The sequence below is a fragment of the Dendroctonus ponderosae genome, unplaced genomic scaffold, assembly GCF_020466585.1.
Source record: "Dendroctonus ponderosae isolate FM_Combo_2020 unplaced genomic scaffold, Dpon_F_20191213v2 Dpon_F_20191213_217, whole genome shotgun sequence".
Taxonomy (NCBI): Eukaryota; Metazoa; Arthropoda; class Insecta; order Coleoptera; family Curculionidae; genus Dendroctonus; species Dendroctonus ponderosae.
In genome coordinates, this window is record NW_026018352.1 from 16,492 (window position 1) to 31,191 (window position 14,700).

Genomic DNA, 14,700 nt, shown 5'->3' on the forward strand with positions numbered 1-14,700 from the left:
GTTTTTCCTAACGAAAATAATGTGATTTCTGTTTATTTTTCAGTGTCGGATGCAGAGCTCAAACGAGTATCTGAAGCCTTCAAACGCCTGACCAATGGAGTGACGCTCCTTAGTCAAGCCGCATTTGCTCAACATGTCTTAGGCGAAGGAGTGCCCCCTCCTATTGTAGAAAAGCTCTATACAGCCTGTGGAGGCGGAGCTCGAGGAATAGCTTTGCGCGATCTGATTTGCGGTCTGGTACTGCTGACCAAAGGCTCTCAAGATGAGAAAATCAAGTAAGGCTCTTCATCAATCTCCCAGCTGGAGGATTTTGTTTGAACATTGACGATTTGCAGATTTCTGTGGAGTCTCTATTGCAACGACTCCGGTACGCATATTACTCGCAGCGAGTTCCAAATGGCCCTTCAAGTGGAGGGAACGTTGCCGCCCCCGGATGGGGGCACTTCCAAGCCCAATACGAACTGGGATCGAATGTTGCTCTCCCTATTTGGCAATGGCCAGGACAAGGTTGGATTCGAGGATTTCAAGGCGTGGATCAAGTATAATAGAGATCAGACCATTTTATCGAACTGGTAAGATTACATTGAATAATTTGATATAAACTTGTTCGAATTTCTAATGCCTGTTTGATTGATTTGACTTCTTTTAATCTGGGAAAAATCCCTAATTATATCAAAACCCATAAAATGTTTATAATGGGATTTCAGTTTGCCACGTTTAGATCTTTTCATGATATTTTTTTAAGAAGGAAAAACGAAATTGGTTCGGTTCAATCAACTTGCTGCAGATTTTCCTCAAACTTGCCTTCAAGAGAAATTAGATAATAGATAGATTTTATTCATTTGAAATGGTTGTTTCAAGTACAAATGTCCCTTTTTATCCATATACATGCATTAGTATGCAAACGGTTAATCTTACCTCTAGTTGAATAAATTGCAATAAAAAGTGCGCTTTTTTCTGAAGGCTATTTTTCGCGTCCATCCATCCTAAAGTAAAAAAATGAACTTTTTTTCAGGCTTCTGTCCAACACATGCGTGTCACTCAGCTCGGAAGTGGAGACTCCAACGTTCTACCAAACTTTAGCGGGAGTCACCCACTTGGAAGAGCAGGATATTTGCGAATTGGAAAAGTGCTTCTGGTCGATACAGAGTTCTTCAATTACCGGCCATTTGGATTTCAATTGCTTGCTTTCTTTGGTGTGTCCTCCGGTTCCGGCCAAAGCTTGTCCCGGGTAAACTAACACTAAGATGAATTCTTCTAGTCCTTTTATTTCGGTGTTTTGCCCCAAATAGTTTCGCAAAGACGGAAGTTCCTCACTGCTTCTGTGCTCTTTAAGAGATTAGCATTTTGGCTCAAACTTTTGGTCCGGACAAAATCTTAATCTTTTAAAGAATCTCATTGCAGCTACAGTCATTTTACCTCCCTAATGAACATTTCTGTTGTAGATTGTTCTTGGCTTTGGACGTTAACAGGGATGCACATATCGATTTCAAGGAACTGTGTTGTGGAATATCGGCAGCCTGCCGAGGGCCCATGGCCGAACGAATGAAATGTAAATCCTCCACACAAACCGTAAACTTATCAGCACTTAGTCTTTATTTCCAACTTTCAGTTTGTTTCAAAATATTCGACATGGATCGAGACTTGTACCTAAATTCGGAGGAATTGGAGAGCATGAAGCAAACATTGCAGTTCATCGCAAACGAGAACAAACTGACTTTTAGCTCGCAGTTTTACCTGGAACAGCCGAGCACTAATCTAGAGTTGGATGCCAGCCATTGCAAAGCATTGGAATCTCTTTATAAGAAGGTAAATTGCTGGAGTGCGGAAAGTTTATCGGTGGTTCTACGTTTGTTTCATTGTTAGTTGGACGATAAAAATGGACTCACCCAGGAGGATTTTCTGATGTGGGCAGTCGAAGACAACAGTTTGGTTGCACCTTTGTTGGAGTTGTTGTTTCAAGTGTGCCATGTGTCTTTAGGATTAAAGCCTCACTGCAGGCACAACGAATATGAGATTGGTATGTACTTTTCCCCCAGTAAAACTCGATATATTAAATGTTTCTTTTACAGTAATGGGTTGGCTGGGGCGTGAAGAACGTCGCGGATACCGCGAAGGGCAGTTTTGGTACCTTATAGCTTCAGATTGGTGGCAGCAGTGGCAAAACTACACTTCAGCGCCCAGGTAGGAAGTTTACGCACCACTTGATAAGCAATGTTATAAACCCGTTGTTTAGAACCAACTTGGATCATTGCCAATGCCGCACTGAGCCCAGAGGAATTGTGGAAGAAGGAATCGTCTGCGATGAGAGCCTTGTGAGCAACGCCACCGACTACCCTTTGCATAGCAATGAATTCCATTCCAACAGCATGGAATCTATGGGGGATTTGCTGAGCAGAGGAGACAGGTAACTCGGCTGGGTCTAGTTCATTTTGCAGCCGGTTTATTTTATGGTGGGTTTCAGTTGTAGCATCGCGTCCAGTTCTGGTGTTTCCAGTAGTTCGGGCACGGCGTCCAAGCGCGGTTTAGCCCCGCCTGGCCCCATTGACAACAGCAGTTTGGTTTCGGATTGCACCCTGAAAGTCCAAACGTTAACCGGCGAGGGTAAGTGGATGAAGCCCTAAATTGATTGGTATTTAAGGATTTTCCAACTGCAGGCGGGCGCTTGAAAAGGAACACTCCGCTTGCTCAGCATCATGATTTCGAATTGGTGCCCGATTCGCTGTGGAAGGCGCTAGCGATGTGGTATGGTGGTCCTCTGCCGCTCCCTCGACAGGTGCGGTACTCCAAAATTTTTTTTGGGCCGGTTTTTATAGATTTTTTCCAGGTGATTGATCCGCCAGGACGTTCGGAAGTCGAACTTGAGCTGTATCCTCTCAATCTGCGAATATTGAGGCATCAAGTTCAGCAGCCGATTAACAACCCGTCCACATGGAGCAGTGTGGTCGGCGGGTGAGTTAATCTGTGTGTTGTGAACGTGTTTGTCTAATGTTGAAGACGTTTGAAGCAAATACTCACAATGTGCGGTCAAATCAAAATTTATTACTAGAGCAGATGTGTTGATGTGTAGGCTAGCTTGCAAAATTGGAATTCTTTATTTGATCCAATGAATTTTATCTGCTCTAGTTACCACGATCCCTGTTCGATACGCCGGAAAATCGCATCCTCTGTAGTAGACGTTTGCTTCAACAGCCTTAGCAAATTACACGAAAATTCAGTTAAGGCATTAATCAGTTACCTAAGGTAACTCTTGCACAGTTTACGTCTATTTGGGGCATTGACGATTGATGTTTGGGCGTTTATTTTCAGTTATGGGGCCTTGACCACGGCAGGTTTGCCACCCTCGTCGCCATCGGCTTGCATTCGTCGCAATTTAGCCCATGTGGCCGCATTTTCGCGTTTAGCCACCATACAGCAGGTGACTGACTTTCTATGCGAACGTTTAGGAATCAAAAACGAAGACGCCCGCCTGTGGTTGCTCAGAGACCATCAGCAGCCGTTTTTACTCGAAGACGAACGGGCCCATTTGCAAGATTTAGGCATCAAGTAGGTTTTCAGCGCTCATCTTTTGGCTATTTTCATTGATCAATCTGCCTTGCAGAGATGCTGATCAAATCCTTTTGGAAGTGCGCAACAAAGACTTAACGTGGCCCGAGGAACTCGGCCAATTAGCAGCCGGCGGCAGCAACGAGACAACGCTGGCTGAACGGCGACCGACTATTTATTTACCGCCAGGTAAAAAAGTTTTGTCTAATTAAACTAGTTTTGATGTGTTTTTCTTTCAGGCGCCACTGGATTGCACAACCTGGGCAATACGTGTTTCATGAACGCGGCGCTCCAAGCAGTCTCCAACACTCGACCATTAACCATGTACTTTCAGCAGGACAATCAGCTTTCTGAACTGAACTCAAATAATCCGGATAGTACCAAAGGAGCTGTTGCGAAAAAATACGCCGAGCTTTGTCGGTAGGTCTCGTCGCATAACAGCCCAGATGAAATGAGGTTGATTTGGCGGTTGTTTTTAGGGAGCTGTGGGCAGGCTCGACTCGAAGTGTGGCCCCATTGAAAATTCGAGTTTGCGTTACGAAGTACGCACAGCATCTGAGCGGAGGAGGCCAACACGACGCTCAAGTAAGCTTTTGCAGATTATTTGCCTTGTTTACTTGATATGATCATTGTGCATGCCATCGGCTGTTTGAATCCATCCGGCTTCCTTTTTGAATGAATGGCTGAATAGTTTGCCCGATGTCCATTCAGATGGGGATTTTGTCTTCCATAACGTTCCGCAACAGCTGATATTTCGGTCTTCTCATAACATGTGCGAAACCTTCCAGTTTCTTTTTCTTCAGTGCCTTATAAATTTCCTCTTGTTTGTTCATACGATGGAGTACCTCGATAGCACTATCTGTCGAAAACGAGTAGTCTGCTTGTTTCTGCTGTTTTAAGTGCTTCAAAGAACAAGGTTGAAAACACATAACATTCCTGCTCTTGTCAGTTTTTGTCTCTGCTGCAGAAAAATTTCTTACGCCCCATGAGAGTTTCTCTTCGTTTTCAATTCTAGATGTTATTTCCTGCAATTGTTCAGCAGTTTTGCTTATTATTGTGCCCAAATGTTTGTAGTGTTGAACTCTTCCTATTGGTGTACGATCAATTATCAAGTTTTTGTTACATTTTGTTTACAAGAACTGCCTATTCGTTGCATAAGAGTTTGTAGAGCACCATTTACTTTCGTTTAGGAAATAACGGTTTTCTTATTAGATTGGGTTCATGAAAAGAAAATATGTGTTTCCTGGCCTACGAAAAACGCTAGTTGACTGCTAAGCTTCGAAAACGTAATTTTCCGACGATGTGAGACGTTTTGGAGCATTTGCAGCTCGCCATTTGCTTTCGTTTTGATTCGAATTTGCCATTCTTATTGTATCGTCGGCATATCTAAAGTTGTTAATTATTCAACTTTATCCCTTCGTCTCTTTCTGATGAAGCTTCCTTCGCTGTTTTTGCATATTGAATTGCCAAAAAAATATTTTTTTATTCATATTCTAGGAACTGCTGGCTTGGTTATTGGACGCTCTTCATGAAGATCTAAATCGGGTGCCTAAAAAGCAATATATCGAGCAAAAGGACAGCGATGGCAGGCCGGATGAAGTGGTGGCGGACGAAGCCTGGCAATATCACCTAAAACGGGAAAATTCTATTGTTACTGATCTATTCCACGGGCAGTTAAAAAGCAAGGTAAATTATCCGGCTGGTTTTCAGTTGGCATTGCCGGCATTAAGTTAGTTATATCTTAGGTGACTTGCAAAACCTGCGGACACGAATCGGTCAAATTCGACCCGTTCAATCATCTGAGCCTGCCGCTGCCTATGGAAAGTTACACGCTATGCGAGGTGTTGGTGGTGCGCCTGAACGGCCACAGTCCGATCAAATACGGGTTGAGGCTCAATTCTGAGGCAAAATACGGCGACCTGAAAGAGCAATTGAGCCAGCTGTGTGAAGTGGAGGACCACCGCTTGTTGCTGGCTGAAGTGGCATGCTGCCAGATCCGGTCTTTGCTGCCGGACGAAAATCGAATCAATCCCAACACCGCGTTGGAATTGTACGCTTACGAATTGCCAGCGGATTTCAGGAAATCGGATCTGGAGGGAGAGCAAGGCGAGACTGATGAAGGAGATGTTGATACTGGTATGTCGCACTGATCAGCTTTCTGCTTTCCAACGAATACTTTATAGGAAGACATTTTGTGTGGAAACAGGACTGTTTTTTCTGTGGATTAAGAGAATTTTTCTGTTCGCAGAAGCCTCAACAGGCGCGACTGACAGCCCCCTGGCTCGCAGCCCAGAGGTAAGGAGTGGTTCGGCCATATGCATGCCCAACATTCTATGCTTTAAGGTATGCACGGCCTAGGCCTAGTGTATTTAGGTAATTTTGTTTTGTCCCGCTCTGAAGTGTTTTGTGTGTGAAGTTTTGCAACCAAGTTAAAATGTTTTCCACGTTTTAACCGTTAAACAACCAGAAGTAGATTTTTCAATCTATTGTTGAAACAGTTTTCCTTGCTTGCGTATGTTTTAAGATTCCGTCACAAAATAGACATCAAGAAGCAACACAAGGTAACTGAATGTTGAGTAGAATTGAACGAACATTTTTGTTGTTTGCCACTTATTGTCGTTGCGAGTGCTTAGATGTTTCTGCGCTAATGATAACTATTGTTCCGGTAACTAATGAGCAAAATAATACTAAAACCAATGGAAAATTTTCCTTTTTATTTTACTTGAAGGTTTGTTTCATCAGCGATTCTACCTGTAAGAGTTCTTTCCTCCCTAATACACGATGAAAAGCTAGGCTGAAACTGACGAGTTTTTAGGGTGTTTAGACCGTGGTGGAAATAATGTCTTCCTGACGTTTCGTAAGCACGAGTGGCTTGCACCTTCAGAGGTGTTCAAGCCACATGTGGCACACCTCTCACGTCGGGAAGACATTATTTTTCACGAACAAAAACCCGAAAAACTCTTCGTCTTGAACAATTCTTATATATTCAACTTAGCATACTTTTTTAAAATTTTATGTAGTTTGGTTGCTTTGCAACTTGCCCCAATTAAACAAGCTGTAGTTTTGTAAACTGATCACTGTTCTTAGCTATGCCGATTTATTTTGAATTAGTATGGAATCTTGGGTATGTGCGAAGCATATTTTTCACGTAAACGATCTTTTAGCCAGTTGGGTGATGTTTTCTTTGGGCAAATGGGAAGTTTTATTTTCATTTTTGCTTTTAGACAAAGCGAACTCCATCCCTTAGTAAGGCCATTCCGTTCAAAAGGTCTACAATCTCTATCCAGTCCAATCAGTCATCCTACTCAGGTAAAACTGTTGAGGCTGCAACTCTCTATAGAGTTTCTAATGTTAGATTTATCTAGCGCCCTTTGATGCGTCGATGTTGAGAAAACCGCCCTCCTACCTGATAGCGGTTCATCGCAAGTGTGTCAGACAGGATACCTACTTTTTGTCTCAACAAAAAAGCAAACCCAGCCTGTTTGGGATGCCGCTGCTTCTGGGCTGCTCCTCCAGCAGCACTTGCAGAGATCTGTACGACTTGGTTTGGGAGCAAGTCACCCGGTTATTGAGTCCTATGCCTCAGAGCGATCAGACCAACCATGCTACAGACTGGTGAGTGGCCAAAATTTGCAGAACTGTGCAAAAACGTAATTTTTTTGTCGTTTTCAGTGATGATTCGTTGGGCTATGAGTTTCCCTTTACTCTAAAGGCGGTATTAGCTGGAGGCCAAATTTGTGCCATTTGCCATTGGACGAAGTTCTGCAGAGGATGTCCGCTGCCCTGCACAGATGATCCACTGTTTCATAAATGCGGCGGCCCGGTCAATGGACAAGCCATGCATATTGCCATAGATTGGGACCCAACTGCTCTACATTTGCGCTACCAAACTAGCAGGGAAAAGCTGTGGACTGAAGACGAATCGGTGGCCAGATGCCGGAAATTGCACACGGAACCGATAGATCTGGACTACTGTCTGAAAGCCTTCACTTCCGAGGAAAATTTGCAGGAGAAGTACCACTGCAGTCGCTGTAAGGATAAGCAGCCGGCTACGAAGAAGTTGCAAATTTGGAGGTTGCCTCCCATTCTGGTGAGTTAGTGGGCAATATCGTAGAATGGTTCTAACTTAACGCGTTGTTCTCAGATTATCCATCTGAAGCGGTTTGACTGCGTCAATACTAAATGGGTGAAAACTCAAAAAGTGGTAAACTTCCCGTTCAAAGACTTCAACCCTACCGCATATCTTGCCTCTGTGCCCCAAGAGACTATTTTGAGACATCGTCAGATTTTGGACGAGAAAAGACGAAAGGAGGAAGATGAAGAGAATCGGCATGGTAAGGAGGTTTTTCAACTTTCTTTCGGAGGCTCTTGCGCCAAATCCCAAATGTTTTTTGCAGATGATAAAATATTGGAAGATGTGAGTGAGGCGTCTAGTTCAAGCCCACGTATCTCAACGGATGAAACCGGCCAACTCCCAAATAGCATCGATGCAGCAGCAAATAGTCTCAATATAAGCCAATGTGATATACCTAGTAATAATAATCAATCGGCTGATCGCCCAGTGAGCAATAAGCAATGCGAGGATAGCGATCGATCGAATGGAGTGTCATGTAAAGGGGAGCAATGTAAGCTGCTTCAATGCGGAAAGGAGGGAAGTGATGGATGTGTTTCAGTTGGAACTTGCCAAGGAAAAGACGAAGTCGATAGAGTAAGTAACTTCGATGGATTAAATTATGGAACTGATCGAATTTATCTGATTAATTAAGCAAATACCTCCGGTTTATTTTCACATAAACGCATTAAGTCAATGAAATTTGAGGATTTTTAACGCGGCAAGTGTTCAAGTTTGTGAGAAAGATGCGGAAGGCGATTGATCAAACTACAATACTTTTCCCGGAGTGAAACTATTCGGTTTAAAGGACTAAATTAGGAGTTTGCTGGTGTCAAAGAGAGGTCCAATTTTGTTGCAGCAAATCTCGAATTTTACTTCGAACTGCATCTCTTTTAACTAAGAAATTATAGGGTACTTTGCCAATTAAAAAGTTTTTTGTTTTCGCCTGGATCTCTTAAACGAGCAAAATTTACGTATTTTGATTTTATCATTTTAATTGCAAGATGGTTGATTTTCTTGGGAATTCGGTCTGGGCAGTGGTGAAGAAAAAGACAAACTTTTTTAACTACTTTACCAAGGTAGATAAAAAAGTTTTTCTGTTTCTTCACCACTGCCCAGAACGAATTCCCAAGAAAACTAACCACTTTGCAATTATTCGATATCGGTCAATAAACTGAACTTATTTACCATTTTAAGTTAAACCCGAAAATATCACACAACACCCGTGGTACTTTTTTGATAGCGCAAAAAAAAAATACGAAAGTCGATTAACCCTATGGAAATGTTGAGTGTTTCCGTTCCACCTTGTTCATTTCCTACGAAAAATGCTGTGAATTCAATCGGTCTTTCTACTTTTAACTGATAATCTTTTGGGTTTTAGGTGGCCGCGAGCACTCCAAAACAAAGACCAGAGCGCACAAATAAAGTTCGATCGAGATTGATTTCAACCAGCCTGATAAAAACGCCAATAATCGATGAAAACCTGAAGGACTACCACGAACACAAGTTGCTGGAAGGACAGGATCCCTTCGATTTAAAGTATCAACTATACGCAGTAGTGGTGGGTGTTTTGTTGCGGGTGTTTGTTTGGGCGGCGATTTGCATCCACGCATTTTCAGAGCCATTCGGGAATGCTCAATGGGGGCCACTACATATCTTATGCGTGCAACCCCAATGGCAACTGGTACTGTTACAACGATAGTTCCTGTCGCGAAGTTATCACCGAGCCGGACGTATCTCGATCCAGACTGTCTGTAAGCAGCAAGAATTCGTCTGGATGCACCCCGCTGAGCAGGCGAAGGAACATTCAAGGGTGTCAACCGCAGAGAAAAGGTAAAAATTTGCGGCGAAAACATTGCGCTTAATGTTGTTTTGGGTGTTTTAAATTAGGCAGCACTGGATCAACCGATTCCGACAGAACGGCGCCTCTAGCAACAATGGACACATCGATTGCATCTTCAGCAAGTGCTTTGGATAGTGGAAATGCTTCAGACAGTTGTGAACGATCTTCGGTAACAGGAGGAAGCAAACCCACGAATTCGCCGTGCCCGAGCCGATTGTCGACCAGCGGCAGCACCAATAGCGTAAACAGCAACAGCAACGGTTTCAAGTGAGCTCTCGCAAGTTACGCAAATTCAGTGCGCTCAAAAATCATGTTTCCAGATGCCCGTACAACAACGCAAAGATCCCGAGAATCGACACGAGTTCCGCCTACATTCTATTCTATGAACGTTCCGGACTGGATTACAAGCCGTACCTGCCCAAAGTCGTTCCTTCCGGGAACGGCAACAGCCAACAGTCGGCTGTAGACGATGCTGATGACTGCGACAGTGACCTACGTAAGCAGAGTTGTTCCATTCAGTAATGTGCTTGATGTGGTTAGTTTGTGTTTGTTTTAACAGTATTAGTCTAGAAATTAATATTTGTGGCGTATTTTGCATGTTTTTCTGCACCAGTATTTTGCAACTCAATTAAACACTCCAGGCTAAACCGGGCAAGGTTTTGATGCATTCACTACTTTTATGATAAACTAAACGTTACTTATCAACACCGTTCGTCCGATTGTGCTTCGTTTCCTACTTTTTCTCAGTGAAACTTCAAATAATGTCACGGTTTGTTCAAAAAACCGTATTTGTACATTATCTCAATATAGATTAAGCGTAGAAAAAGCACCCAAAAGATGCAAAACAGTGACTAAATGTCTGCCTGATGTATAACGTATAATTGCATGTTATTCTACTTTAATGGAGGTACAAAGTACAAGCTCTCATTACATTGGAGCTGGTGAGTTTTTTGGGCTTCCGGTCTTTATGTACAAGAAGTTCTTCCTGAGCAGCAACGGCTCTCAAAATTGCATTCAACTCGTCCAGGAAGAAATTCTACCCCAAAAAACCCATCGGTTTCATGCAATCGCCGGAAAATCCAGTTCAATAATCTACTGTTACAGAGCCTGGAAGGTCTTTGCCTGAACGTTCTCCTGTGTTGAAGTGGATTCGGGACAAGTTTTCTACATAACGACGCATGAAAACGCCCAAGCAACTTTTCTCAATAGACTGATTCTACGATAAATTTTTCCAGCAACATTTGTTACTTTTCTAAAGCAATCTTAAGTGCTGAGCTTAAAATCGAAGGAAACCCCCAGGGTTTTAGTGATTTGCATTTATATAACCGGATTTGGTGCGCAAATTTGTAGCCGCTGGAACGCAATACTGTGCCATTCAGTCTTATTTGTATTGGAACTTTGTCTGATATTCGGTGGAAAGTTTTCCATATCCGCCATGATTGTGTAGGTCTGATTCAAGGATCTATGATGTACAAAAAGCATTCCACGTAACGTCGTGTATTTTTCTTTCTTCGTCGACTTTTTTTTAAAGATATCCACCAATACTCTTAGCCCAATTTTAGCTCGTAGATATCTCGTTAAACCTTCATAGTTTACTTGGAATACGTAACTGTATCATTTGTTGATTTGATTTGAAAAAATGCAGCGGAAAGTCGATTCATTAAGTAATCGTTGGTTTCGGCTCTTCCTCAAGCGACGTTCCGCTGTAGATTTGTTATACCAATGTTTTATTCTCGTGTGCCCAAATAGTAATTTTAATATTTTCCTTAGAATTAATTTATTTACTTGGTTGCGTTAGTTTTAACTTTGTTAGATATTATACTCAGATGTCTGTTAAATCGAAACGATTCACGGTGGTGTTAGGGATGTTTTGCACTTTACTTTAGAAAAGTAGAGGCATTATCGCAGACAGACGCATTGCCTCAGACGTATTTTTTCCTTGGCAAATTTATAATACAGGTCTTTTAGTTTAGGTGAACCAAAGATATATTACTTGTAAAATCAATCAAGAAACATGTTCTCCTAGTGTGCTGTGGTAAAAATTATAAATATTCCAACTAGTCTGATATTTTCTTTAGTTAAGATATTTTATTTTCGCACGCTGGTCGAAAGAACATATTAATTATTCCATTAAGGTTAGTTGTGTTATTGTAATATTATCGGTGCCATTATAATATAAATAAAGCTTGTATATTGTTAGTGTGCTTTTTTTTCACAACTCGTGCCAAAACACTCGATTCAGAGAAATGTTTTTTTATTTTTAAAGTAGAGCCAAAAATCGTATGTTTTTGTCCAATTGTTAAAATTAACTCATAGTTTTACTCGCCCTATTAAAAACTGTAATTATAATTTATTTCTTGTTCGGTTTCTGGGTAATAAATTTGCCCTCAGTGATCAGATTTCAGGTAAACCCGCTATGCTCTTCTAATATTTCGCGCTTAGAGAATTCACTCCCTGCCATCCAGGAAAATTCAACGTAACTTTCGAGAAATAACTACATACTTGCAACAAAAAAACTAGAAATTTTTAACTTTAACAGACCAAAGATACTTTGGAGACGCCAATATTATGAAAGGAAACTAGTACTAGTCAGTTATATTACATGACATTTTTTTAAATATCGTGGACAGTTAACCGACTGGCAAATCAAGGGTTTTTACCCCATAAGAACCCAAATCGGTCAATTTCCTATTAGAATTAAGGCAATTGTATAATAATATAATACACCAATTGGATACCAAAAAAAAACATCAAACGTTCAAAGCCAGTTCGGTTTATAGATGAAATAATACAAAAAATATGTATGGACTTGTTCTATTTGAAAATAAAGCAGGCCCAAACATGTTTAAAAATTACACCCAACCCTCAAAATTGCATTCGATGTGGGAATTGGCTGGATCTGAGCCCGAAACTAGCGTATAGGTAGGCCAACAGAATTTTCCTAAACAAAAAAGCAAGTCAGTTGGTTCGGCAGTAAAATCGAAGAAAAAATTGTTCCAATTTTTTTTACCAATTTCCTACAGCCAAAGGAAATTGGTGGTAAAAATCGAATTAATTTAGTCCTTAAGCGAAACTCCAAAACGAGGAAATCATTTTGCAGCATTAGAAAGGACTATGGCTCAATATATTAATACGAAAAAGCGAACTGTACCTATCAGGATGCTTCTTGATTCCTTCTAGAACCTGTTTGTCGACTGCCTTCTGGTCAACTTTCCTCTCCTCGCTCACTTTGTACCCCTGGAAACCCAAAAAATCACTTGTTAATAAAAAATCTCGGTTTTAGAAAACAATTGTTGGCACAATTTAGTCAGACAGAAACGGTTGAATCATGAAATGTTTTTTTCCAGAAGTTTTCCATCATAATAAAAGCAATTATATTTTAAGGAAAACTGAGATACGTACTTCCTTCTTCTTTTGGAAGACATCACCTTCTTCCTTTTTCGCCCTCTTTTCGCGCTGCCGTTTGAAGTATTCATCGTTGATTTTATCGTCAATTTTCACGGTACTGATATCGATTTTCGTTTGAGTGGCAATCACGTATCTTTGACTAATGCGTCTCAAAGGGCAGGCGTTGATCTGGAAAGGCCCTTGAAAACAACAAAAACTGTCAATAAAAACTGCCGATGAAAAACACCTTAAAGATCAATTGGAAGAAAAAAAAAGCATTTCAGACATACATTCGATTTATATCATGGGCATTCGTAAGGTGTCCTAAGTATATTCATCATGTTGAGAAGAGAAAGCGTGTTTGTAATTGATTGATAACAATTTGTTCAGGGGGTGTAACGGGTTGACTCATGTTCTTACCAGTAACTAAGAGAAGTCCTGATTGAAGCTGCTTCAAGAAAACTACCCTTTTGCCCTTGTGACCTCCAGCCAGCAAGATCAGAACAGTTCCTGGGGTGATGCTGGGACGAAGAGTCCTTACATGATTTTTAAAGAGCCGCTTTCCTGGCCTCTTCTTAATTCTGCAAGTGAACAATACAGAGTTTATATTGCGTGAAATACACCCGAAAGGGCTGAAAAAATCATCATAAAAATTGAGTTTCACATGTGGAAAACTGTTTTATAAATTCCCTTGTAGAGTGAAATTCATGGTAAAGTTTTCATTGATTTCGTCCTTAAGCGAAACTGCAAAACAATACTGGATCTTGCAGCATTAGAAAGGACTATAAAACACGCGGTTTCCATGAGGTTTTTTACTCACTTTTCCTGCGTCGGGTACACTTCGCGCCGCTTCTGAACCAGCACAACACGTGTGCCTCCATTCTTGTCTCCACCGATTGGCTTTACAACCACTTTGGGCTTGCCGGGTTTCTTTGTGGGAGCAACTTTCTTGCCCACAAACTTGTAAAGGGCCTTCTTGTGGTAAACCCTGGATCTGGAGAACCGAACAACTCCATTCCCCAGGTCGTAATTCCTGGGGCGAGACTTTTTGCTTTTCTCTGCTGGTGCCATCTGAAACAAGTAAATATCAAGCTAGAATAACGTGGCCGAATCTCATTAGTCGCAAACTGATAAATGAGCTTTCAGTGTTCTAAAACTATCGACATAAATGCTTCAGCGGTGTCCTAAGAATCAATTCATCATATCTAATATGGCCTGTTAACCATTGTAACCTCGTTTAAAAAGTCGTGTTTTGCTCGAATTCCTTGCGGAAACTTGCGAAAATATTAAATACACTAACTAGCTAAATGCTTACATAAAAGGAATCATGGTTTACATTCACTAAAATAGTTAAGATGCTTGGAGAAAAAAAGGAATGTTTCAACCTAAACTTAACACTGCGAACTCACCTCTACAAACACCTTCTATGAAAGACTGAAGGATTGTTTGTAGAGCGTTGACATCGACTGATCGACAGTGTCTAACCAATGGTGCCAACCAAAATGGCATTTGGAACACAGCGTAAACTGAGATAGACGCGAAATTTTCTAGGTTTTCAGGCTATTGTGTGCGATTTTTAACAGTTCGGCTTATGTTTAGTTACGATAATTTTGTAGAAAACGTTTCGAGTCACTTAATAAGTTTTCAAATTGTTGTTTTTTTTATCAAGCTTGGAAAAGAGGAGTTTGATATTTTTCAGTCTGTTCGTAATGGCAGGTTGGAAAGGCTGTGTTGGCTCGCTCCGGGAACATTTCAGTAAAATTCCAGTTTCTTCGAATTTGTCCGCGGAAAATTGTTCAGTTTCAAGAAACAG

At 41.3% G+C, this 14,700-nt stretch overlaps 2 protein-coding genes and 1 non-coding gene across 7 annotated transcripts in view; 1 reads left to right on the forward strand and 2 right to left on the reverse strand.

Moving 5' to 3' along the window:
• Positions 1 to 11,699, forward strand: part of LOC109544024 (ubiquitin carboxyl-terminal hydrolase 32) — an 18,942-nt gene extending 7,243 nt beyond the window's left edge. Inside the window, exons 2-30 of one of the 4 annotated variants that reach the window (XM_019914009.2) lie at positions 44 to 275; positions 336 to 572; positions 1,016 to 1,231; positions 1,446 to 1,552; positions 1,613 to 1,809; positions 1,867 to 2,020; positions 2,073 to 2,184; positions 2,237 to 2,407; positions 2,465 to 2,604; positions 2,658 to 2,776; positions 2,828 to 2,952; positions 3,127 to 3,243; positions 3,310 to 3,546; positions 3,602 to 3,735; positions 3,786 to 3,966; positions 4,026 to 4,131; positions 5,044 to 5,232; positions 5,292 to 5,682; positions 5,795 to 5,889; positions 6,771 to 6,855; positions 6,912 to 7,161; positions 7,219 to 7,636; positions 7,691 to 7,880; positions 7,944 to 8,254; positions 9,039 to 9,218; positions 9,277 to 9,490; positions 9,548 to 9,767; positions 9,821 to 10,035; positions 10,605 to 11,699. In XM_019914009.2, the coding sequence (XP_019769568.1) occupies positions 44 to 275; positions 336 to 572; positions 1,016 to 1,231; positions 1,446 to 1,552; positions 1,613 to 1,809; positions 1,867 to 2,020; positions 2,073 to 2,184; positions 2,237 to 2,407; positions 2,465 to 2,604; positions 2,658 to 2,776; positions 2,828 to 2,952; positions 3,127 to 3,243; positions 3,310 to 3,546; positions 3,602 to 3,735; positions 3,786 to 3,966; positions 4,026 to 4,131; positions 5,044 to 5,232; positions 5,292 to 5,682; positions 5,795 to 5,889; positions 6,771 to 6,855; positions 6,912 to 7,161; positions 7,219 to 7,636; positions 7,691 to 7,880; positions 7,944 to 8,254; positions 9,039 to 9,218; positions 9,277 to 9,490; positions 9,548 to 9,767; positions 9,821 to 10,022 (5,330 nt within the window). In that variant the 3' untranslated portion in view covers positions 10,023 to 10,035; positions 10,605 to 11,699. The remainder of the gene's footprint in view (positions 1 to 43; positions 276 to 335; positions 573 to 1,015; positions 1,232 to 1,445; positions 1,553 to 1,612; positions 1,810 to 1,866; positions 2,021 to 2,072; positions 2,185 to 2,236; positions 2,408 to 2,464; positions 2,605 to 2,657; positions 2,777 to 2,827; positions 2,953 to 3,126; positions 3,244 to 3,309; positions 3,547 to 3,601; positions 3,736 to 3,785; positions 3,967 to 4,025; positions 4,132 to 5,043; positions 5,233 to 5,291; positions 5,683 to 5,794; positions 5,890 to 6,770; positions 6,856 to 6,911; positions 7,162 to 7,218; positions 7,637 to 7,690; positions 7,881 to 7,943; positions 8,255 to 9,038; positions 9,219 to 9,276; positions 9,491 to 9,547; positions 9,768 to 9,820; positions 10,036 to 10,604) is intronic. The other 3 variants (XM_019914008.2, XM_019914010.2, XM_019914011.2) reach the window with 3 other exon arrangements.
• Positions 11,700 to 12,257: 558 nt separating this feature from the next.
• Positions 12,258 to 14,373, reverse strand: LOC109544028 (60S ribosomal protein L6). 2 transcript variants are annotated; one of them, XM_019914016.2, is made up of 6 exons: positions 14,297 to 14,373; positions 13,708 to 13,958; positions 13,308 to 13,468; positions 12,903 to 13,087; positions 12,652 to 12,737; positions 12,258 to 12,441 (listed from the first exon to the last, which is right to left on the reverse strand). In XM_019914016.2, exons 2-6 carry the CDS (start codon positions 13,956 to 13,958, stop codon positions 12,366 to 12,368), a joined length of 759 nt encoding a protein of 252 aa, XP_019769575.2. In that variant the 5' UTR covers positions 14,297 to 14,373; the 3' UTR covers positions 12,258 to 12,365. The 2 variants fall into 2 exon arrangements, with proteins under 2 accessions (XP_019769575.2, XP_048520329.1); XM_048664372.1 differs by lacking the exon at positions 14,297 to 14,373 and adding an exon at positions 14,203 to 14,290.
• LOC125503655 lies at positions 12,490 to 12,618 on the reverse strand. Its single transcript, XR_007281007.1, has one exon. It is a non-coding gene; the product is annotated as a small nucleolar RNA psi28S-1192 (small nucleolar RNA).
• Positions 14,374 to 14,700: the final 327 nt, after the last annotated feature.

Bases quoted from the DNA above. Each gene is read 5' to 3' on its own strand.
- LOC109544028 (XM_019914016.2), bottom strand. From the start codon at position 13,958: ATGGCACCAGCAGAGAAAAGCAAAAAGTCTCGCCCCAGGAATTACGAC. The intron at 13,088-13,307 runs GTAAGAACATGA...GTTGTTTTCAAG, and splicing joins AGGACTTCTCTTAGTTACTG to GGCCTTTCCAGATCAACGCC. The intron at 12,738-12,902 runs GTACGTATCTCA...TTGGGTTTCCAG, and splicing joins TCTTCCAAAAGAAGAAGGAA to GGGTACAAAGTGAGCGAGGA.